This window comes from Saccostrea cucullata, unplaced genomic scaffold (genome assembly GCF_032062105.1).
Source record: "Saccostrea cucullata isolate Sc308-1 unplaced genomic scaffold, CSIRO_AGI_Scuc_v1 ctg6190, whole genome shotgun sequence".
In the NCBI taxonomy this organism is placed as follows: domain Eukaryota; kingdom Metazoa; phylum Mollusca; class Bivalvia; order Ostreida; family Ostreidae; genus Saccostrea; species Saccostrea cuccullata.
The window spans coordinates 1-24,322 of NW_026928957.1; the positions used below are offsets into that span (position 1 = coordinate 1).

The following is a 24,322-nucleotide window of genomic DNA, read 5'->3' on the forward strand; positions in this document are numbered from 1 at the left end:
GACATTTCTAAAGTGCCCTTTTGACTACTCTCAAGTGCCGTTTTCACCAGGTGCCATTTTGACTTGTACCCGGTGGCAGACAGTTTGGGTCTAGGGTTGACAAAACACATTTTGCCTGAAAAATCAGTCAATAAATGTTTTGATATAACTTTCACTTTGTTTTATTTTTTGAAATACTTGAATTTTTACTGTCTTCCGTTAATGTAACGTCACTGTTGAACATTAACTATAATGAAAGTGAGATTAAGCGCCGCCCATACTGTGAAGTAAGTGGTCCAACATCTCACTCAGCGTTCAAACATCAATTATTTACGCCATACCTGTCAACTCTCCCGAATTTATCGGGAGTCTACCGATTTTTAAGCATCCCCACCGACTGTCTACCGATTTTTTTTTAAACTGCCATTTCTACCGATTTTGAAAAAATCCGGATTTTTTACCTACTTGGGTTCGTAAAATACCGATTAGTCAACACAAAAATGGAGGACATGCAGTGTTTACCTACCGATAGCTAATCTGTTTATTGCCACTGATAACAGGTAATCAACAAGGTGTCAACTGTGCTAGCAGATGTAATTGCAGTTGTAATTGCTCCTTGTTCTCATTAAAAGTGTATATTATCAAAGACAGAGATGCCAGATGTGAAATTTTTTACAGAACATGACGGTAAATAACGATATGGAAGTACTTGACACTTTGCTGCAAATAAGTTTACAAGTGTCTAAGACAAAACTATTTCTCCATAAACAATACAGTGATCAGGAAAGATGTAGCTACAGTACTCTATTATTAATTTAACAAGGAGAGGGAAACAATTTCATGGAAGCTTATATAAATGAAGAGTCTGAAGATTTCCCCACAGATTTTGAGATTCAATCTCTTAGTAAATCCTGCATCAACATCAGCATATAACAGCCCCTGAAACTACAGAGCAACAAGACAGTCAGTGTCTTTAGAAGACTTCTTTAAAGCTAAACAGGGTAATACATTTCTGAATTAAAATATAAAATTAGCACATTAGAACATTACTAATTTTAAAAAGTTTTATATTTAAAAATTCTGATATATGTTATGAGATTAAAAGGAAAAAAAATACAGGGTCAATTATTTCATTCATACTAGATTACACATTATTTTAAGAATATAAGCATGAAATTTTGACATTTATTTCAATTTCAGATCTTTAAATCCAGGACACAACTCATATAGACTTGATGAGAAAATCCATTCATCCATCTATTAAAAGCTGAAAACTTGGACTGTCTGCAGAACCTTATTTTCTAATTGCCAAGTTGAACTATGACACTTGCCATGAATATTATATAAATGATGGTCTTATGGACAGACAGAATATATAGCATGTATAGTGAACATAAATTTTTATGATTTCAAAATTAAATCACATTGCACAAGTTTCTAAACAATGTATGAATAAACAGTAAATTTTATGAATTATTGATAATGTTAATATCAATAATAAAGTTTTATCTTGTAAGTTGTTTATTTTTTTCTATTGAACAGTAAAATGCGCGACTTTTTGTATTTGCAAAAGGTCGTCGCGCGTTTTCTCCCCCGAAAAATTTTGGCCATGTTGACAGGTATGATTTACGCCCGCTCAGCAAAACATTAATAGAAATGACAATGTTAGACTTTTTTGTACAGATTTGTAAAGGGACAAATTTTTGCAAGAAATCAGTCAAATGGAGCTAAATTCTATTGCAAGAAAATTGGTATGCAGTAGCCTAAACTACAGTGCAAACTAAGTAGATGTGCAATAAAACAGTTGAGAACTTGATATTAGAGAAGGCTGCACTCTAGCTAGCTAGCCTAGCCCTTCTGCAAGTTGACACTACAAACATGCAACCCGTTTCTGTCGGTCTGCGTTTCTGCAATACAAACAAAAATTGGTGCAACCTACAACTTTCTTGTTGAGCTCTATGGAATTGGAACGTCCATGTTGAATTTTAGTTGTATTGCTTCTCTGTAGACATCTTTCGTAGTCTCTCACTGTCAGGGACGACTCAGAAGTGAAAGAAGATGCAAATCTCGCATGTGGTGAGATTTGAAAAACTTCAACGAGAATTTGCTAACTTCCGGTCTTTCCGAAAATAATCACGTTAGTAGACAGACATATATTTCACATATCTTCCTAAAATCATGATAATCATCGAAATTAAAGCTATTTTAAGCTATGGAAATTAACGATATGATATTCCTAATTTTGATGATCCACTTATTTTTTCGGGGTATAAGTGTTCTGTGAATAAATTTCAATAAAAATGTATGGTATATACAAGTGTACAAATGTTGCTTTACAGCAATGGCGGACGCAGCACCAGCCGGTGGTAGTGGAGACCGTGGCAGAGGGGGGTTCAGAGGTGGATTTGGCTCTGGCGGTAGAGGGAGAGGAAGGGGGCGTGGCCGTGGGAGAGGTCGCGGCAGAGGAAGGGGTGCCAAGGAAGGAGAGAAAGAATGGATGCCAGTGACTAAGCTTGGCAGACTTGTGAAAGACCAGAAAATCAAGTCACTGGAGGAAATTTATCTGTTCTCTTTACCTATTAAGGTAAGAAGAGATGTCAGTTGTTTTTAAGATTAAACTAGTTTATTTTGTGCATTTATCATGACTTGCTTTTCTCCCTGGTGAACAAAGTAACTTGCTGTTGATTTTTCATACAGGAGTTCGAAATCATTGATTTTTTCCTTGGACCATCCCTGAAGGATGAAGTTCTGAAAATTATGCCTGTCCAGAAGCAAACTCGTGCAGGTCAAAGAACAAGATTCAAGGTATGATAGTATTCTTGATATGATAGTATCTAGACTATGCCTCCTTTATATTTAAAATTGGTAGCATTGAATTGAAAATATGGGCCATTTTGTAGCTATTCACTAGCTTATATTACACTATTTCAGGCATTTGTTGCCATTGGAGACCACAATGGTCATGTAGGTCTTGGTGTGAAATGCTCCAAGGAAGTAGCCACTGCAATCCGTGGAGCCATCATTCTGGCCAAACTGACTGTCATCCCCGTCCGAAGAGGATACTGGGGTAACAAGATCGGAAAACCCCACACCGTACCTTGCAAAGTAAGTCATTGGTTCAGTGGTGGAAAATAATTTGTTGATATTACAAATTGTATTCATTAAGGAGAAATAAGTTGATATTCAGCAGATTCTTAATAAAAAGCAGTACCTTTAGTTTTGTAATTTTAAGAAATATGACTTTAGGCCATATAAAATTAATCTTTAGATTCTCATCCCCGCCCGCCCCTCTCAAAATGTCCCGCCCCGATGTTTTTTATTTTGATTTTTGGGTATTTTCTTGTATTTTTATTCAGTAAGAATTTGGGTCAAAGTTTAAGAGTTATCTCCCGTCTGTATTAAAATTCGCTTTTATAGCAAAAACGCCATGTGAAGAATGGAGAAAAATCGACAATAAAAGCAGTTTAAATGTGTAAGGAAAAGATAATTTGTCAGTATAGAGAAGGCAGAGAAGAAAAAATAGCATAAACACATATAGATACCATCACTGGCAGGAGCAAGTATGTAGAGAGATTGTAACTAAGTAAAAATAGACGAGGAAAGTCAAGTTATATATAAATATGAATATCATTTTCTTACTGAATGCCCATTATATACTGAGGAGAGAGATAAATTTTTTCGTGATATCTCATTACTAAACAAAAATTTCATATTATTATCAAAAGGAGACAAATTTCTCTGGTTAATGTCTAATGAAGATAATCTAATTATTACAAAGCTAAGTGAATATCTTGTCAAAGCCTTCAAAATAAGGCATAATGCCATGAGTTTTCATAAATAATGTTATAGACACATATTTATTTGTAAACTGAGATATATGTATATTGATAATATTGATTTTGATTGCATGTTAATTAACAATTTGATAACCCCAACTGCTGCATCTACATGTCCAGTTACTTGTAATATTATATCAGATATATACATGTGTGTGTATGTGTGTTTATGTTTGTATATGTTTACTATAACCTTTCTTTTAGAACTTTCTATCTTGTCATTGTAAGAAACCTTTATGCCTTCTGGGCCCAAAATTGGAAATAAAATTATCTTATCTTATCTTATCTATATAACGATCTCCAGTTGTGTGACTTAGCTTTGAAATAAAAAAAAAAATCTACAACATCGTAGACAGACTTAAGAGAAGGGCTAGATTTTTCAGTAGTATAATTATTAGAACATTTATATAGAATTTGCAAAGTAAGAAGTCACGCATACACAATTTATTGGTATCCCCACCTCATTTTGTTCAGGGTGTGCCGTATAATGTGTACTTGTTAATTTGTTAATTAACAGTAAATATTTAACTTTTAAAGAAAAAAAATTCTTTAAATATTTAAAAGAATATGAAAAGAATTAAATCTATTCATATTTGCATTAAGGTAATGAAAAAAATGTGTACGGGGCGTCCATTGTTTTGTTGATACTTAGGCATATATATAAATTAACAATTATAAAATATAAAAAATAAAATCTGCCCACCCGCCCCAATTGTTTTGCAAATTAGGATGAGAATCTAAAGATTAATTTTACCTGGCCTTACCTATTGTTATTACGTATTGTAGGTGACAGGAAAGTGTGGTAGTGTAATGGTGAGACTGATCCCTGCACCCAGAGGTACTGGTATTGTCAGTGCACCTGTACCAAAGAAATTGCTTCAGATGGCTGGTATTGATGATTGCTACACATGTGCAAGAGGATGTACAGCTACTCTGGGCAATTTTGGTAAGTTTAGAACTTAGATTAACTGATTTTATATCTACAGAAATATAGATTAGACCTTGGTCTTTGGTTTTTACTTTCTAGTCAAATAAGGTATTTTAAATATACATGTACATTTGACTAGAAGCCAAAGACCAATGTCTAAAAAAATATCCAAAAAAGTAATGAGGCATTTTTCAATGAAACTTCTAACTTTGAACTGAGATTAAGATGTCTCATATTATGCCATATTTTTTTCAGCTAAGGCCACATATGCTGCCATCGCGAACACCTATTCCTACTTGACCCCTGACCTGTGGAAGGAGACAGCTTTCACCAAATCCCCGTACCAGGAGTACACTGATTATCTGGCCAAGAACCATACTCGCCAACCAGGTCAAAGACAGGAACAGAAAGTGTACTAAGCTTTATCATTGAAATAAAAAGCTATATGACACTTTAATAGCTGTTTCTGTTTATGTTGTGAGAGATTGCTTTAAATTGGGAATATCAAAAGTGATAATTAGAACCCTGGCAAAAGTTAAGTAATGAAAAGATCAGGAAGTTTGTATACCGGTATTGAATTGGAAGGAACCTGTGTTAGCTCTAGGGTGTAAACCCATAGTATTTTCCAAAAGGTAATGGTTACAAAAAAAAGGAAGGGTGCAAACAAACAAAATCTTCACCGAAAGGTGTCCTGTGGACAATTTTGTTTGAAAATTTTCAGATAAAGAACAGCAGGGCTATGGTTAGCATTGTGGTCCATGGACCATGTTTTAAGCCGACCTCGGGATAGTATTTTCACACAGAAAACAAACTAAAGATACTGTGTCGTCTGAGCACTGAGCTCACAATGGGAGATCCGAAATGATTGTCGTATCCAAAAGTAAAATTGGTCACAATGGCACTATATAATAAAGAATCCTTGAAAGTATCTTTAAATTTTATTCTGTGGTATAGGAGAGCTTTAAAATCGGAACTTACTTAATATTAAAAGTACAACAAATATTCTCAGAAAAAGTGAGCCCCCCCCCCCCCGCATACAACGGGGATATTTCATTGATTAAGGTATACCTGGTATCCCCTTAATATATGAAGAGAAATATTCTCAAGCATACTCCCCTTTATGGCTTTTGATGCACATTTCCTAAAATTACTTGCATTAGAAATTGGTTTAAGTACGGCTTAGCTAAGGTTTGCCGTAATCTTCCCATGATATCAAAGTGAAACCTTGCATGTTACCAGTGGGGACGGGGGTGTGAAGCATATACGCGAAACTATATGTAGCAAGCAGAAAGAGCAGAGATTGAACAATTTTTTTTCATAATACCGGTATTAGACGTAAAAATAGCCATGACTACCGAAAATCTATCTCTCTCTTCTCCAAAACTAAAGGGGGTCCCAACTCTCTGACCTCCCCCCGCTCCTCTGGATCTGCCAATTATTCCACGCATACGATGGTTTTCGATGAACATTGCCTTACATTGGTTTCAGATTGCTAAAGAATAATCATGCAAAAGTTTAACAAAATTATTCACCTCGCATTTAAGATCCGATTTCAAATACTGGAAAGAAGCTTTGTACAAATGAACAACACTAGTAAGATACATAATTATGTCACGTGTATATATTGGGATTTTGATTTCGATTAGCGTTAACATATTGTTACCATGGTTATTAAAATAGAATAATAAAATTGTGTCATTTTTCAAAGCGTTGGCTCCCTACAGTGTTGTTTCAATAACATTAGGCTAATGCTCATGTTTTCTTATTATCGGTTTAGATTTTTACTACAAAGATTGTGCCGCATAGTATATGCATCTCTATCTGCTTACAAGGTCATTAAAATCGGTCCTCTATTGCAAACATTGGTATTGTGCAACGATCAAGGTTTCAACTTTGGTATACGTACTAAGTTTTATACTTGCAATTCTCTTGTACCATTTTACCCCCAGGCTTTGCTTCAAAAATTATAAAATTCATTTAATGATGAAAACCACGTCACATTTACACACAACAGTTTCAAAACAAAACGCAGGATGAATTCGATTTTAAGAATGAAAACAACAGAAAGGGTACTTTGTCCGACAAAGCTTGAAATGGTGCTTTTTGAGCAAGTTAATTGCTGAATGTTTACAGTCATTTTTAATTCATCCATTCACACATCGAAAATGAAAAGATAATTCTTAAACCATATTTGCATTTTATACATTGCATCAAAGCATGATGAAATTACAGTTGCAATTCTCTATAGTCTAAAAACATTTTCTGTGCACGATGCCAGGCCCACTTTCGTCATACTCCTGTTTGCTGATCCACATCTGTTGGAAAGTGGATAAAGAAGCCAATATTGACCCGCCTATCCAAACCGAATATTTTCGCTCTGGAGGCGCCACGACCTTGACCTTTATGTTTGGTGGAGCAAGGCTAGCGATTTCTTGACTCATTCGATCCCCGATTCCTGGAAACATTGTTGTTCCCCCCGAAAGAACGATGTTAGAATAGAGATCTTTCCTAATATCTACATCACATTTCATAATCGAGTCGTAAGTGGCCTCGTGGATTCCCGTCATTTCCATGCCAACAAAGGATGGCTGGAACAATGCTTCTGGACATCGAAAGCGCTCGTTGCCAATGGTGATGACCTGACCATCAGGGAGTTCATAGTTTTTCTCAAGGACGGAGCTGGTAGCCGCTTTGGCCATGTCGTCATCAAAATCCAAAGCTACGTAACAGAGCCTCTCTTTGACATCCCGGACAATTTCCCTTTCAGCGGTTGTAGTAAACGAATAACCCCTCTCTGTCATGATCTTCATCATATAGTCGGTCAGATCCCGTCCAGCTAGGTCAAGTCTAGTTATGGCATGGGGAAGGGCGTAACCTTCGTAGATGGGTACCGTATGGGTGACTCCATCACCGGAATCCAGAACGATTCCAGTCGTCCTACCAGAAGCGTACAACGACAGGACTGCCTGAATTGCCACATAAAAGGCTGGCGTGTTGAAGGTTTCGAACATGATCTGTAGCATCTTTTCTCGGTTTGCCTTTGGATTCATTGGGGCTTCGGTCAGTAGGACGGGATGCTCCTCTGGCGCCACCCTTAACTCGTTATAGAAAGTGTGATGCCACACCTTTTCCATGTCGTCCCAGTTTGTGACGATGCCGTGCTCAATGGGGTATTTTAGGGTCAAGATTCCTCGCTTGGATTGCGCCTCCTCCCCAACATAGCTGTCTTTCTGTCCCATTCCGATCATCACGCCCTGCAAATAATTTATAAAGTCACCAGTAGTCACAAATTGAAAGGCATTTTTGGCACTTAGTATTTTCAAATAAACTATTTAGCTGAAGAAGAAAATACGGTTAGTTGAAAATAGAATTAGTTGTCAGAAATTATATCCTCTTCAGGTAGCGATTTTAGCAGAGTTTTTTTCCCTCATAATCTAATTGTATTGCACAGCCATTTTTAGTCATGGAAAAAAGGGTAGGAAATATTTAAAATACACCTTGATTAAAAATTTACCTGATGCCGGGGTCTCCCAATTATAGAAGGAAACACAGACCGTGGGGCATCATCTCCCCCAAATCCTGCCTTGCACATCCCCGAACCATTGTCAATCACCAGAGCAGCTATTTCATCGGAGTCGGCCATCTTTTAGTTTACCACACCCTTCTGGTCAACGCCGCAGCAGTAGTGAGAATGAAGAGCACACGCCTTATTGAAACATCTATTCTCGTCATTCCAGATTGATTTTTTGCATCTCACCATGCGAGTGCTAGATGCCGGGTATATATGATAGATTATGACTTGACCATATATAGTATCTTTGATATAAAATCATCTCTCTCTCTCTCTCTTTCTCTCTCTCTCTCTTTCTCTCTCTCTCTCTCTCTCTCTCTCTCTCTGATTTTTCGGAGTTTGCAATATTTGAAAAGAATTATGATGCACGAATTTCCACTATCCGTAGCATATATGGATATACATGTACATGTAAAACACAATAAAAATCATAGAAAATTTTAGTTTAAAAATTAATATACATGTACATGTAGTCATGAAATGTCTTTTGTCGAGAATATTTGTATAAAGTTGGTAACTAAAGGAAAGTAGCATCGTTTGAGGGGGAGGGGTATTTAAATAATATATTTATTGAAACTAAATTAAATTTTATTACTATAATAAAAATACTGACCAAATTACCCTTTGACTATGTCGCATAAACAAGAGGGGTTACATTTTGAGTGAAGCTTTCAACAGGTCCCCTCCCCGATTCTTCGTGCCTAGATTATAAATACATCTGCATCTACCTATAGTATATATTATTTTGTTTTTAGGTCAATGCGATTGCTTTACCTATCCAAGGAGTATGTAATGAACTACTAGGCCTATTATTCAAAAAAAAAAACAAAAAACATGTAAGTGAGATTTTCTAGGTGAACATTTTATACGGATTTATTTTTTATCTACATTAGACGAAAAATTTATCTCACCAATTTCCATTCAGTTCGTCCTGTCCACAAGCACCTGTGATTTGGAGATTTCTGCTGCTTGCCAAAGATAGAGTTATCTCCCGTTCACCGCTTTAAAGTTGAAGCGCGGTATATTTTAACGAAGTAGGGTCAGATTCATGAGTAAAAAAAAAGAAAATAAACATGAAAATTGTTATCATAAGAATGTTTTTATAAGGACATTCCATTTGGTTTTTTCCAGAGTTTTAAATATCAAAGTAGAAAATAACATGGCCATATATGGAAGCGCACATGACTTCCAAATAAGGACATGTTGGGATGAAAACTACCCGGATGAAAACGTGGTTTCGTCCATTTTCTTCAGCATCAGGCAAGGAGACAGAGTGGCCTTCAAATCTGCTTTAACTTTTTACTTTGAAAATGAGTGACGAAGTTGCTGCCATCGTTATTGACAATGGATCAGGGATGTGCAAAGCTGGATTTGCCGGCGATGATGCCCCAAGAGCCGTGTTTCCGTCCATTGTGGGAAGACCCAGGCATCAGGTAATTTACATGCAGAAAAATAAATCGTGGCCATGGTATAGGGTTCTAAAATGTCATTGTATTAATTTCTTACTAGTACAAGCATTCTATTTGACGTTTTATTTATAAAGAAATTGCCAAAACCCTGCTTCTTGTAGATCTCGAAATGCTTTTCAAATTAAAAAAAAATTATAAAAATCATATTTAAAATGAAATAAAGGAAACGATATGCCTAACGTTGAAATCATTTAATTTCGTGAAAATAAAATATAAGATAAACCAATGTGAAATTTAGCTGTAACTTTGATGTCAATTGATGAATTTTTAATTCCCTGTACATGGTCGAATCGCCGTGTGAAGATTCTAAATTATTCAAATCATGACCCCCGGGGGTTGGGCGGGGCCACAATAGGTCATCAAAGTTTTACATAGAAATAATATTATATATAGGAAAAATCTTTGAAAATCTTCTCATGAACAACTGGGCCAGAAAAGCTGAAACATATGTGAAACTTATGTGGAAGCATCCTGGGGTATTGTAGATTTTAAATTGTTCAAATCATGACCCTCGAGGGTTGGTCGGGGCCACAATAGGGAATCAGAGTTTTATATAGAAATATATAGGAAAAACTTTTTAAAAAATCTTCTCAAAATCCACTGGGCCAGAAAAGCTGAAACTTATGTGGAAGCATTCTAGGATAACGTAGATTTTAAATTGTCCAAATTATGACCAGTGGGTTAGGATGGGGTCACAATGGGTATTACAAGGGGGGAAATCTGGTAAAGAACAGCATGATCAAAGCTTCTCAGGTGGGCGATGTGGCCCATGGGGCTCTTGCTTTAAAATAAAGACCGTAAGTGCCGGACGCTGTTCTAGGTTTGTATCCTTAATGGCATCTCCAGTTGAGTGAAGAATTCTAAAAAGGGACGAAACATAAAAATTTCCCTACACATTGTGCTTTAATAAAGGTGATTATGCGTACAATTCTTGTTTTAGGGAGTAATGGTTGGTATGGGTCAAAAGGACAGTTACGTAGGAGATGAAGCACAAAGCAAAAGAGGCATCCTAACTCTAAGGTACCCCATTGAACATGGTATCGTCACAAACTGGGACGACATGGAGAAAATCTGGCACCACACCTTCTACAATGAGCTGCGAGTGGCACCGGAGGAGCATCCAGCTTTACTGACAGAGGCACCACTGAACCCAAAGGCCAACCGCGAGAAAATGACCCAGATCATGTTTGAGACCTTCAACTCCCCCGCCATGTATGTGGGCATCCAGGCTGTCCTGTCTCTGTACGCTTCTGGTAGGACCACTGGTATTGTGATGGATTCCGGTGACGGTGTGTCCCATACTGTACCCATCTACGAAGGATACGCTCTCCCCCACGCTATCTTACGTTTAGATTTAGCAGGAAGAGACCTGACTGGGTACCTAGTAAAGATTCTGACAGAGCGTGGATATTCCTTTACGACAACAGCTGAGCGGGAAATCGTTCGTGACATCAAGGAGAAACTTTGCTACGTCGCCCTGGACTTCGAACAAGAAATGGTTACAGCTGCCTCAACTTCGACCTTGGAGAAAAGCTACGAGTTGCCTGACGGACAAGTCATTACTATCGGCAACGAGAGATTCCGCTGCCCCGAGTCTTTCTTCCAGCCTGCATTCCTGGGAATGGAAGCCTCCGGTATCCACGAGACAGCCTACAACTCCATCATGAAGTGTGACGTCGACATCAGACGAGACCTGTACGCCAATACCGTTCTCTCTGGAGGGTCCACCATGTTCCCGGGAATGGCCGACCGCATGCAGAAGGAGATGACCGCACTAGCTCCCAGCACCATGAAGATCAAAATCATCGCTCCACCAGAGAGGAAGTACTCCGTATGGATTGGCGGATCCATTCTTTCTTCCCTCTCCACATTCCAGCAGATGTGGATCAGCAAGCAAGAGTATGACGAAAGCGGCCCAAGTGTAGTCCACAGAAAATGTTTCTGAAGCTTTGTACACTAAAATTTTATTGTATCAAGTATGCAGCTTGCTTCTTTATGATTTTAGCCAAAACCAACTTTGCATTGTATATGTTTAATTATGACATAGCATGTTTGTAAACTAATATTTGTACTTGTATATATTATGTATCCAGAAGACAATAAAAATTTCACATCACTAATACTGAGCAGAATCTTAAAACTACATTTGTACTCGGAAACTTTTACATGAGAGAATCTTTTGCTGTTAACTGGATATTTATGTAGCGCATAGTGGCGGATCCAGTAATCTTGAAAGGGAGGCACAACCACACTCCAAAAATTATGTATATTTTTGACACAAAAGGGATGCCCCCAATAAATCCACATTCAGTATATCTCAAAATACTCGAAATGGGATACTTCAGAGTCTACCAGATTTGTTTATTATAATATATAGATGTTTACTACTGACAATATACGGCAATGGCCAACTTATAACAACTGACAACTAAACTGATGGATGACCTTTGCTCTTCAATTATCAAATCCCTCATTTATATATGCAATATTCCAACATATGTCACCTGCATATATGGTGTTTTCGATCGTCTCCGAACTGATTCATTGAATACACAAGCACATCCTTGGTGTACGATCGAAGTTTAAAACCAAGGCAAGCTACTGAAAATAAGTTTATGTTGCAGGATCAACAACCAAGTTTTAAGAGAAGTACTGTGATATAAAAAAAAAACATCTGGTTTAATTTGGTTTAAATAATTTAATTTTTAATTATATATTTTTTTTTAATTGAGGTATAACTGTCTTATTTTTTCGATTTCATGATGTGATCAATCGATTGGGCTTGCGTGATAATTTGCATAAACGCCGAAAATTATCATGCAAGCCAATCGATTGATCATCGTCATGAAATCGAAAAATCTGACAGTTATTTCTTATATTTACGAGGGTTGTTAGAAATGTTCGCGGACACATTGATTTACAGAAAATCCATTGTGTACTGTGAAGTATGATCAATGTCTAATTAAATTTCTATCTTTTGTTTAGTTGTATGTAAAAAAAAAAATCAGGCCCATTTATTAAAATTTTGAAAATTTAAATATTTCTAAGCAGTCATAGGATTCACGGAGCAATCACTTGACGTTAAGGGGGATGTCCGGCCACATATAGTGCAGTGAGAACAAAATGTAAACATTTCTTCAAATGGCTAAACTACATTATATTTTGATCAAATTTCAAGTCCTTATGATAAAGATACAATAAATATGCATAACTAAATGCATGTTGTGTATATATAATTTATACTTTTGCAGAAAAATGCTTTTGATATGCTCCTTAGAACTGCGCAACTACAGAATTCAGCAGAGCCTTAAAAAATCCAAAAAAAATATGCAAACTGTGCATTAATATTCTCTTTACAACCATTTGTTGAGAAAATGTCTAAATTTTGCACTGTTAAATGATAATTTTAAGTTCAAAACAAGGTACCGTTGTCTTCTAAAAGAGTGTAAAGAACCATGAAAGTAGTTCATGGATAGCAGCACGTGGTCTATTTTTAGCACAGAATTTTGTTTTCCAGACCTCTTCTTAATATGGAGGGACATAACAATCTTAAAATGTAGAAGAGAATTACAGTTGCAAAATATTTCAAATACTAGTAACATGAACACTTTTAAAAGAGGAAAGGTGTTATAGTGTGGTTTGGAGTAATTTATTTAGTATTATTATCGAACAGTTATTAAATAGTGTACATATTGATATAAAAAAAATCTTTAACTCTTTGATTCCAGGCCATAGATAACTTATATTATCTATCAAAATTTTAATTATCACCAATGAAACACAAAGAAATTAGACACATAAAATCGATATGAATGACCTTGTTTTAGTACCTACTAGTACGAGGGGTGATCAAAAAGTTCGCGAAATATCTCTATATCTACAAAACCACAATTCAGATTAGAAACATAGCCAAACACAAGTTCTATTGGCATATGCTGAAGTTTTGCTCCTTGTTTGTGACGTCACAATCTGAAAATGACGTCATTATGCAGGTACTTGTGACAAAAATGATTGTCTCAGTGGAACTCGTTCAACAAACGACTTTAATATTTATGATATATCTTAGAAATGTCTTTGAAGTAACGTATAAGAATTTGTTCACAGTTTATTAAGACAAATGACTTCCTATAATTTCAATCAATGATGGGATAGATCGTTTTAGTGAAAGAAGGCAGATGGTTAGATATGATACTTGTTATGTTGCCCGGTGAAAGCAAGTTTGAAAAGGAATATGTTTTTAATTAAGCAATATGCTATCAAAGACCTCCAATTTAGACTTTTAAAAATACATGAATATTTCAACAATAATATAACTATCAAATACCTAAGATATCGTTTACTTGTTGATCACCCCTCGTATACTGTGTCAAATAAACATGTATTTACATTTTCATTACAGCGGAGCAACATTTGAAAAGGAATGAAATCATTCAGAGTGGGTTAGGAGATTTAATGAATAAAAAAACTTTTTTTTCTATTTGCCTTTATTGTCAAAATTACAATTTTACAAAGTAAAGAAAAAAATCAACATAATTAAATATTTTATACCATCTTTAAAATGACGTTTGGTGGTCCTCCCAACTCAGGGAAAACATTTTGGGTCCGTATTTATAGGTGAAAAAAAATCCTTAAAATTTAAACATAATTGTTGACGGAAGAAAAAGAAAAAAAAATATCGTGTAATGGGATGTAACAAAAATGAGTCGGGCCATTTCTAGGCAGTAGATCGGGAGAGAGGGCAACCAAATATTTTTATAACAAGTGGTCTTATAAGGCTAGTACATGTTTCCATCACATACTTAGTTATGCAAAATTTTTTAATCGTTGGCACTATTTTGAAAAACAAACATAGGATTTTCGGGGGTGGGGGGGGTGGGGTGGGGGGTAGCCTCTCACTTTTTTTTGCGATGATAGACATATAGCAAACATTGTGTTGTGCTCGCCTCTAAATTTCTAAGAAACAACTCAATATATCAAGCTTCGTATGTTCAATGAGCGAGAGCTTACAACGTTGTCAACATAATGATACATTATGCGTTTTTATGTCCAAACATTACTCCATACAATGTGTGGGTCATTGCAAACAATCTAGCTATATATGTGAGGTGCCTGAAGGAAATCCTATATCTGCCTATTTTTTCTATCTAACTTCTAAACAAAATAGACATATGTACCAACTTTTCGAATGTAAGACATGTAATTACAATTTGTTTTTCATGCACCGCATATTGTTTAACATTTTCAAATTAAATGCTAAGCATCCTCCTTGCAGTGCCCCATTTGAAAATAACTTCTATTGCTACAGAAAAAAGACCCGCCGTAAACACATATGTTTAGGACATTTTTATCTTTTTTTTCTTGAGTTTTAAAGAAACCAACAAATTATCAAGACTTGTTCCATGAAAAATTAAAAATAATCATGGTAATAAACGGATCTATCCACAGCAGATATATGCACATGCCAACCACGTGCTCAGTGGAATAATATTAACGAGGAAATTCGAGCTGTAAACAGATCAGTTTTTCCCGATTTGCTGGAGTGGGGTTAAAATCGCGTTTTTTCATTAATCAGACGATGCGATGCAACAAATAAAAGTAGTAAGTAATATAACCTAATGATTATTACTTAGTAATTTTTTGTCTTGATGTTATTGTGGTCGCATTTATTATAAAATCAATGTTATTCGAACTCTGTGTGACAGAGGAATGGCGGACGAAATAAACACATGGCCGCAGGAAGACACCCATATGAAAAATCAAATTTTCAAGAATTATGGATAATGACAAGAAAAAAGCGAAACAAATGGTTGTAGCCATATTATCAATGAATCAAACGAACACCATTTTCATTGCATTTATCATCTCGTGAATGCTGTAGCTGCGCAGTTCTAACATGATTAACTTCCTCCTAATTAAAACAAAATAAACTTAAATGTTTACTAATTTTGGTCTCTAACAGTAGGTAATTAGTGTGTTAGCACTTTGAATAACTTTGGGCTAGTTTAGCAGAGTATTAAGCGCATTCTTGGTATTTCTTATTTTACACCAGACTAGATCTAATATGGCTTGTACATCCCGTTCGATCCTGAGATTTTGTGTGGATTTTGGTCATGTCGTTTATTTATAAAATTCTGCATCATTTTTCAGTTCTAACATTAAATCTGAATTCTTCAATGCAAATTGAACTGTACTCAATGAAAAAACTGCGATTAAATTCCATTCAAGTAGAATTAAGCTAGGGACTATATTTTGTGGCGGAAGGTTTTTTAGACGAAAATGATCAGTTTTTCCCTTTTGAACTATAACAGTACTGCTATTTTTGGATTCCTATTTTTCCATGCTGGTTGCACACAAAGCTGTTTTTTGGTTCTGAAATGTCTATTAAATTATTTTTTATGAATTCTATTAACAAAATGTGACAAATACAGTAAATATACTCTGAAAATCCGGGAAAAAATTGAGCCAATTTTAACGTAAAATTTACACTTTTTTTAGTAATATCTGAAAATTTACATCATGTACCCCCACTTTTGATGTTTTTTTTCCCTAAATACTCAAGATAACTTTGACCTATCTGCTTAAATTCAGAGAAACATTATAAAACAAGAATATAATTCAAAAATATAATACAGTAAAACTGTACGAACACGGATATTGCGAATTCACGGATATAACGAAGTAATTTTGGATCCCCAGCTATATAAATTTAATGAATTTCTTCTACGGTTATAACGAATTACGGATATAGCGAAGTAATTTCTAAGGTCCCAGCGACTTCGTTATAACCGAGTTTTGCTGCACTTTAATCTCAAATATCGCATAAATACACAAAACTATATTATATGAATTGTAATTTTGAAAGAAAAAAACAAACAAACAAACAAATTGGTGTAGTTTACCAAAGCATTGTTTAAATTAATGTAATGAAATTTTTGTTTCATCCGAAATCACGGTGATTTTAAACTTTAAAAAAAAATCTGGAAATTTCATTATGTAAAGCAAAATGTTAAATAAGTAAGTATATAGGATTTGTAAAGCTATACACACTAGATAATATATGAGAGTAAAACATGTGAATAAAAGAAAAATAGATTTTTTTTCTATTTTTCTTGAAATAGATTTTTAAAATTTAATATTAATGCAGACATTACTTTTTCAGATTGGTGAGCTCGCAAAAACGATTGCCATGTCTGGGAGATTCAATTGGTAATGGAGGGTCGCACTGCCCTTCTGAGCCTTTGGGGAGAAAGGACAGAGCAGACTAACATGACCATGGGGTCCATGTCCTCAAGGCCGCCAATGAATTTCGCGGCCATGTAGAGGGCTTATTGCTCAACACCCCCAACAATATTCAAGGTTAATAAACATGTTTATATTGATTTCTTATTATTTTTTATGGAAAACTAACAGTTAGGTTTAATAAAAATTAAGGAATTTCAATGAATTCAATGATTTAATCTACACACTCATAAATTATTTCTAGATGGTGGAAGAAGAAGAACTTAAAAAGGAGAATTTTGAAGGGGTAGTGGAGTCAATTTCTTTTGACAGGTACATGTATACAGTTAGTCTTACACAGTAGATGAGGACATTGTCAATTATTTTAAATTGACAATCTCAGCAAAAATTTATCTATCCTATTTTGGAACTGAAATTGTGTATTCTTTTTTAAAACTTAGTTTTCTTGGAAAAAATATTGTAAAATAAATTGCGCAGGAAAAAACTTGTATGTTCTATACTTTTTCAATGGCGCCTAATTGGCGATACAGCTTTGTAGTTGTACGTGGTAGAAAAATTGAGTTAAAAATTTATTTTCAAAAATTTTCAAAAATTTTTATTTACATACAAAATTTTATCGAACAACATAAGTTATATGGCAAAAAACTCATTCTCATTAAAATATATACATGTTTTGCTTCCTTTTCAGTTTATAATGAAAGCATGACCTTGAACTTGGTCAAATGACCTTGGACCAAGATCACGACACACCATGAGCAATCTTTGTGTGCAGTAGTAAATTCTAAATTCTAACGTTCCTATAAGAAAGATATGGACTAGACATGTTTGCACAGACAGACTGAGAGAGAGACAGAGATGATTCCTCTATACCCCCACCCCCAACTTTGTAATATTCTTTACACGTCGGACAGAGGGCACAGTAGATGACGTTTTCCAATTTACAGTTCATTGATGAGTTGGTTCGAATTTCCATTCCCGATTAAAGTTGGATTTTTATTTTATTATTTTAGTTGGACTATAAAAGATTTTATTCCATTTTAGAACAATCAGAAAACATGAAAAGCTTAGTTCAACCAAGTGACATAATAAATAGTTGACGACAAGCATCAAATCTTATTTTTTTTAAAAAAATGTTAACCAAGACCCGTTTTACTACACAAAAGAAAATTCCAAAAATGTGGACATCTGATCGGAATCTATGCGGAACGTGTACATATTTAGAAGAGGGGAATAAAATCCATCTTAATTAAATTAGGAATGCCTGTGGATTTGCCATCTAAAATAATTTCCAGGCTACTTTAGACTTCCGTGGCAGGCGAAGCCTGTTATGCATAAATTATCCCATGTTTCCCACTATCGTTGATGTCCCTGGCATACGTACTATACTAGCTAAATAGTGATTCCTTATATTTTCATTTCATTATGAAATAAAATTGTACATTTAGACTTTTAAAATGTAGACTAATAGATTGAAATTATACGAGGACTCCCATGCCAATTCCAATACTCAGTAGTCCTCGCCTACTGACGTCAAACACAAAAGCAGTCGCACGAGATTTACATGCGCATTTGGCCTCCTTAGCGTCAGACACAGAGACAGATGTGCACAAGAATTGTATGCATATTAGGCCTCCTTAGCTACCCATTGACCTAACTTTCAAAGAGTTATCACAGAGAACAAAATTAGAAATGGAAATATTTATACATCATTCTAGCATATACTGTAATTGCAATAAGTATATTGATCACTAAGCTCTATTTTATTTTCAGAAAATCTTGGTTATTGTTCATGAAGAAAAAAGGCCTTTGCATTATAGTGTGTTAGGTATAGATATTTATATACTGGTATGTACTATTCCTATTAAAATAATGTAGGTGCACAAATTTTCATGGGGATAAATGTTATTGATTTGTCATTTAGAATAGTTTCGCAGGCATTTAATTTCGTCCTTTTGTCGAAGTAAGCCTATTCAATATATATAGTCATATAAAATTTCATGTGGGATTTAATTTTATTGACAATTGTAAATTGTAAACAAAGAAATACATGTAAATGAAATTTAATCCCCCATGAATATTTGTGCTTTTACTCTGTTGTAGCAAAGTCAAGAAAACCTGTGAATATACTTGCTGTATCTGTAGGAGCATTGAGAGCCAATTTTCCTCCACTGGGAGGGGACACTGAAGTATTTTGCCCGTGCCTTCCTAGATGGAGAAGTAGTATCTGTCAGCACCTAGATGGCGAAGCACCTTCAAAGCCGAACATTCCCTAAAACTGAAAAACGGGAAAGTACATACAAATTATTATGGCGCTAGTCTCCAGAAAATACGGAGTGGAAACTAAAATTTACTCAGTTGTAAGAATTCATTTTTTTAACCATTTTTTAAATAAAATGTTTTTCCATGTTTTGAATAGCGATGAAGAAATAGGTTTGTGTATGTGTGTCTGTCTTTTAGAGTTTGTATATTAGGGCGTTTATGTGTATTTAGTGCAAGGAAAGATATTCAACATTTTACTTGCAATTTAATTTGAAGGGTTAAAACCCGATTTGATTTCTGCCAGCCAATTTATATGTTGCTTTCTTTCATAAACTTATAACACCATTTTCAAATAACTGAGTTGAATTCTTGAAAACAATTATAAATTGCAATAGAATCTTGCAAAATAGTACTCGTTTATATTCTAAAATCAACATTAAGAATAATATAAAGCATCATATTAAGTTTGTAAACATTGTGTCTCTAGAGCATTAATCACTTCCGGTATCAACCATATAATTATTTCCCCAGAAAATTTTTGAAATTGATGTTTACAAATAAACATTGATATATTTAGAATAGATCATAGAGACACACTGGAGATTGAATGAAAAAGAGGTGGCAAAAAAAAGAGTTCATTGTCAATGGCAGAGGTCGCTTCTGTGCCTCTACATGGAAGGCTATCCCTTGGACCTGTTCATATTCAACAGGTATGTTCATTTATGTTTTTAGTTTTTACAGCACAGCAAAACAGAAATTATTCAGTTAAAATTATGTTAGTTTTATGTTAGTTTTATATAAGGCTAACTCTTTTGAAATCAATGAATTAATTCGTAATTTTACACATGTTACAATTTTGCAGATTGGAGAACTGTCAAAAACAAGGGCCAGTGTTTGTAAAGAACTGCAGATTGTTATGGAGGGTCGTTCTGCCGTCTTGACCCTTTGGGGGAGAGAGAGAGAGAGAGAGCAGAACAATCCTCCATAATTTTAGGAGCACTTACAACATATGGAATATCAAAGCAAATGAATTTCGTGGCCAGAGGGCCTACAATTCAACACCATCAACAACATTTGAGGTAAATGAACTTACTTACTCATATGATCTGAAATTGTTTTAATTCTTCAAAAAACAAAAATAAGAACAGTAAAATCCCTACAGTTTTAATAAAGAGTTTTGGATATAAAAAGAATAACCATTGCAAAAGTCACACATTGACTCAGAAGTTAGAAAATGAGACATGTACCATTACTAAGAGGTTAAAACAACTTAAATTTGTTTTAATAAAAAATAACAAGAATACTTTTACCGGTAATCATCTAGATGATGAAACGATTATATTTCAGGACAGCTTAAAAGAGTGTTTTAGCAATGAATTAATCTTGCATTTGTTGAAGTGTTTGATATACACACATGAAATTACTTGTAGATGGCTGAGGAAATTGCGGTAAAGGCTGACAATTTTGAGGGTGAAATTGAATCTGTCTCCTTTGAAAGGAAAATATATATAGTCTGAAAAGGTAACTGAAAACATCTTTATCATATTTAAGGAATGAAGCTTATTTCAACTTTTGTTATACGATATAACATAACTTGGGGCAGTTTACGCTTTATAAACCGCAAAGCGGTTTATAAAAAAGCGTAAACTGCCATAAGTTATGTTATATCGTATAACATATGTTGAAATAGCTTCATTCCTTATAATTTAATTTCAGTATAGACAATAAGACAATTTTTCCTCCGGAAAAAAGCTCCAAATTGAGTATTATTTTAAAAGTAACGTCAAGCGGAGTAATACGTTTTTGACCTAACTCATTGTGACGTAGGCAAGTTATGTTATACAAAATATTATATGTTCCTCTGAATGATTCAGTCAATGAAATTGCTTGATACAAGTGAAATTAAATTATTAATCTTTAAAATATTAATACTTTCTTTTGGAGCTAAATTATAATTCGGATAAGATCATTCATAAAAATTTCAATAGCAACCTTTATCCAATTGTTAATTAAACATGAACTATCATGATAAGAACTGAAAAGACCCTTTTTCTACTATAAAGCTAGACATTTTACCATTTGTTTTTTAGCTCACCTGAGCCGAAGGCTCAAGTGAGCTTTTCTGATCACATTTTGTCCGAAGTCCGTCTGTCTGTAAACTTTTCACATTTTTAACTCCTTCTCAAGAAAACTGGGCCAATTTTAACCAAACTTAATACAAAGCATTCTTGGGTGATGGGGAATTTAAATTGTAAAAATAAAGGGCTAAGTCCCTTTCCAAAGGGAGATAATCAAGAAAAGACAAAAATAAGATGGGATCATTAAAAGATCTTCTTCTCAAGAACCAATGGGCCATGAAAGCTGAAACTTATGTGGAAGCATTCTGAGGTAGTGTAGATTCTTAATTGTTAAAATCATGACCCCCAGGGGTAGGGCATGGCCACAATAGAGAATCCAAGTTTTACATAGAAATATATTAAGGAAAAATCTTTAAAAATCATCTTCTCTGACAAGAACCACAGGGCCATAAAAGTTGACACCTAGGTGGAAGCATTCTGGGGTAGTGTAGATTCTAAATTGTTAAAATCATGACCCCCGGGGGTAGGGTGGGTCCACAATAGGGAATCCAAGTTTTATATAGAAATATATAGGAAAAATCTTCTTCTCAAGAACCAGTGGGCTAGGAAAGCTGAAAGTTAGGTGGAATCATCCTGGGGTAGTGTAGATTCTAAATTTTTAAAATCAAGACGGGGGGTGGGGGTAAGGGGCCACAAGAAATATAAGAAGAGTGGAAATCTGGTAAAGAACTGCGTCACCAAAGTTACTCAGGTGAGCCATGTGGCCCATGGGCCTCTTGTTTTCTAAAAAATTTATATTATCTAAGTATTTTCTATAGTTAACTAAATATGTATAGTATTGAATTATAATAAACTGTAGTAATTTTTTTGGTTTTTTTATAATAATTACATGCTATTTATGTTTCAAATTACATGTATTACCAAGTTTATAAATTTACTTTACAGTAATCTGGTAGAGATGTTGGGTGATATTGAACAAAGAGAATCCCTCTTCCCCAATAACAAAAATTGTCCAGGGAAAGAGAGTACAGGGGAGGGAAAGTAAAGGGGAGATCATGGAAATGTAAGAATTTTAAAGTTTTTACCTAAAACACTATAAAGATTTTTTTTTTTTTTTTTAAAGAAAATGCACTTATTAAATTCATATATAAATACATCATAAGAAAAGCATCATTGAACTGAATTCTTTCTCATTCTGTATATTTCTTTCTATTCCAGCACAGTCAAACAAAATAAAAAGAAGTAGAAAAATGGATCATTTTTGTATATATTGATTTAATTCAAATTCTTCACATTGTGAATTATCCAGGCCCCAGGATGGATCATGAAAATCATAATCTTAATACAAAATCTTTATGTTGTAAAAAGTATAATTGTAGATGTCTTATATGTAGAGAGTTAAATATATTAAAAAAAAAATAAAATTGATGTACTTCTTTGTTTCAAGATCAGTCGAAAATATCTATGAGAATGTACTCCTTTATAAAAGATATTTGCAGTTGACCCTGCATATATGACATTTGACCTTGCCCCTTTGCAAGATACGTTTGTTATTGCTACTCCTCCAAAACTGTAAACAATAGAAGTTTGAAACCTTCACCAATGTCTTTGACTAATTGAGGAGACTCCACTCTATTCATTGCAAAAGGATTCGTAAACCCCTTCAATGAGTTATTGCCCCTGAAAGTTTTTAAATTTTACAAAAAATTAAAAACTTTTTAAATGAGAAGTGGTAGAGACACGGGACTAACAGCATAAGATTCATTGACCTTTGACATTTATGCAAAGGTCAAGGCCATTCCAAAAATGAGAAATTCAGCTCTTTTTATATCTTTTGTCTTTCTAACTTACACTATCTGTCTTTGCATCTTTAATATGTACAGTTACTCTTAAAACTATTTCAGAGAATTTATTCTCCTAAGATTGACCCTCTTAAAAGTTATTGCCACTTGTGTGGAAAACCTTTTTATCAATATTCCTTCGTAACTGTAAATGATAGAGACATGAAACCTTTACTAGTGTCTTTTAGGGTTTTTAGACACAACTTTAAATTTTCAATACAAAAGGATTTGATGACCCTTATACTTCTTTTTCATGAAATTTAATTTTTATAAAGAGTTAAATATCAAACAAAATTGAAATTCAAAGGTTGTGGAAAAACCTCTAATTGTTCTGAGAACAAAGTCTCCTAGTTAATATTGATATTCTGACCTTTCCTCTTTGGGAAAATGAACTTCTTTTATACAGACTGTAACCTTGGCTATAACTTTTAAACAGCTGGTGCTATGGCTTTTACATTTCATGTCTATTCACAGTGACCTGAGGCCTGTTCAACAGATAGAGCGCTCGCAAACATTTCTATTGGAGGTACAATTGCATAAGGAATTTTGGCAAGCGCTTGCGAATGTTCGTTCTGTTGAACAGGCCTCGGATATCCCCCTGCATGCTATCAATTTTCACCCAATGGTCTTGGGAGTTTGACCCATTTTAAACAACATTGTTTTAAATAGTAGGTACCGCATCTTTCCTATTTCACATGTATACTCAACAAAAAAAGAAACGCATGTTGATTTACTCATCCAAGAAATTTTTAAAGTATATATGGAACAACTATTTTGTACATCATTGGATACCTGTGACCTTTTTAAAGGACAACATGCAGTTTTAAAACCCAAGTGTTGAATTATCTCCCTTGATTAAACGTGTTTATAAAAGTAGTGTTTTTCAAGATTTCTTCTAAATCGGATGTCTATTTTCGTTGATATTTTGGATTTAGAGAAACCATTAACACTCCTATTAAACCCATATTTAAGATTTGATTGCAGTGTTGATGCTGCAATGCCACGCCGAAACAAAGATGAACACAACCAGGCTAACAATGATACTAAATGGAGCTACGCAACAGAAAGTTGCAACTGCATTTGGAATACATGAATGGGCTTTGCAACCGTTAAACTAACGTC

General features: G+C 34.6%; 3 protein-coding genes and 1 long non-coding RNA gene across 4 annotated transcripts; 3 read left to right on the forward strand and 1 right to left on the reverse strand.

The window, feature by feature from the left end:
- The first annotated feature begins 2,318 nt into the window (after positions 1-2,318).
- LOC134279390 (small ribosomal subunit protein uS5) lies at positions 2,319-5,200 on the forward strand. Its single transcript, XM_062761785.1, has 5 exons — positions 2,319-2,563; positions 2,677-2,784; positions 2,911-3,084; positions 4,602-4,761; positions 4,999-5,200. The coding sequence occupies exons 1-5, from the start codon at positions 2,321-2,323 to the stop codon at positions 5,160-5,162; spliced, it is 849 nt and encodes a 282-aa protein (XP_062617769.1). The 5' UTR covers positions 2,319-2,320; the 3' UTR covers positions 5,163-5,200.
- Positions 5,201-6,796: 1,596 nt separating this feature from the next.
- On the reverse strand, positions 6,797-8,449 carry LOC134279391 (actin-5-like). The gene is made up of 2 exons (XM_062761786.1): positions 8,258-8,449; positions 6,797-7,997 (listed from the first exon to the last, which is right to left on the reverse strand). Exons 1-2 carry the CDS (start codon positions 8,384-8,386, stop codon positions 6,993-6,995), a joined length of 1,134 nt encoding a protein of 377 aa, XP_062617770.1. The 5' UTR covers positions 8,387-8,449; the 3' UTR covers positions 6,797-6,992.
- A 1,081-nt stretch (positions 8,450-9,530) lies between these two features.
- Positions 9,531-11,903, forward strand: LOC134279392 (actin, cytoplasmic-like). Its single transcript, XM_062761788.1, has 2 exons — positions 9,531-9,747; positions 10,724-11,903. The coding sequence occupies exons 1-2, from the start codon at positions 9,625-9,627 to the stop codon at positions 11,726-11,728; spliced, it is 1,128 nt and encodes a 375-aa protein (XP_062617772.1). The 5' UTR covers positions 9,531-9,624; the 3' UTR covers positions 11,729-11,903.
- Positions 11,904-19,910: 8,007 nt separating this feature from the next.
- Positions 19,911-22,787, forward strand: LOC134279389 (uncharacterized). Its single transcript, XR_009994621.1, has 5 exons — positions 19,911-19,991; positions 20,144-20,360; positions 20,712-20,802; positions 22,305-22,422; positions 22,578-22,787. It is a non-coding gene; the product is annotated as an uncharacterized LOC134279389 (long non-coding RNA).
- The last annotated feature ends 1,535 nt before the right edge of the window (positions 22,788-24,322 follow it).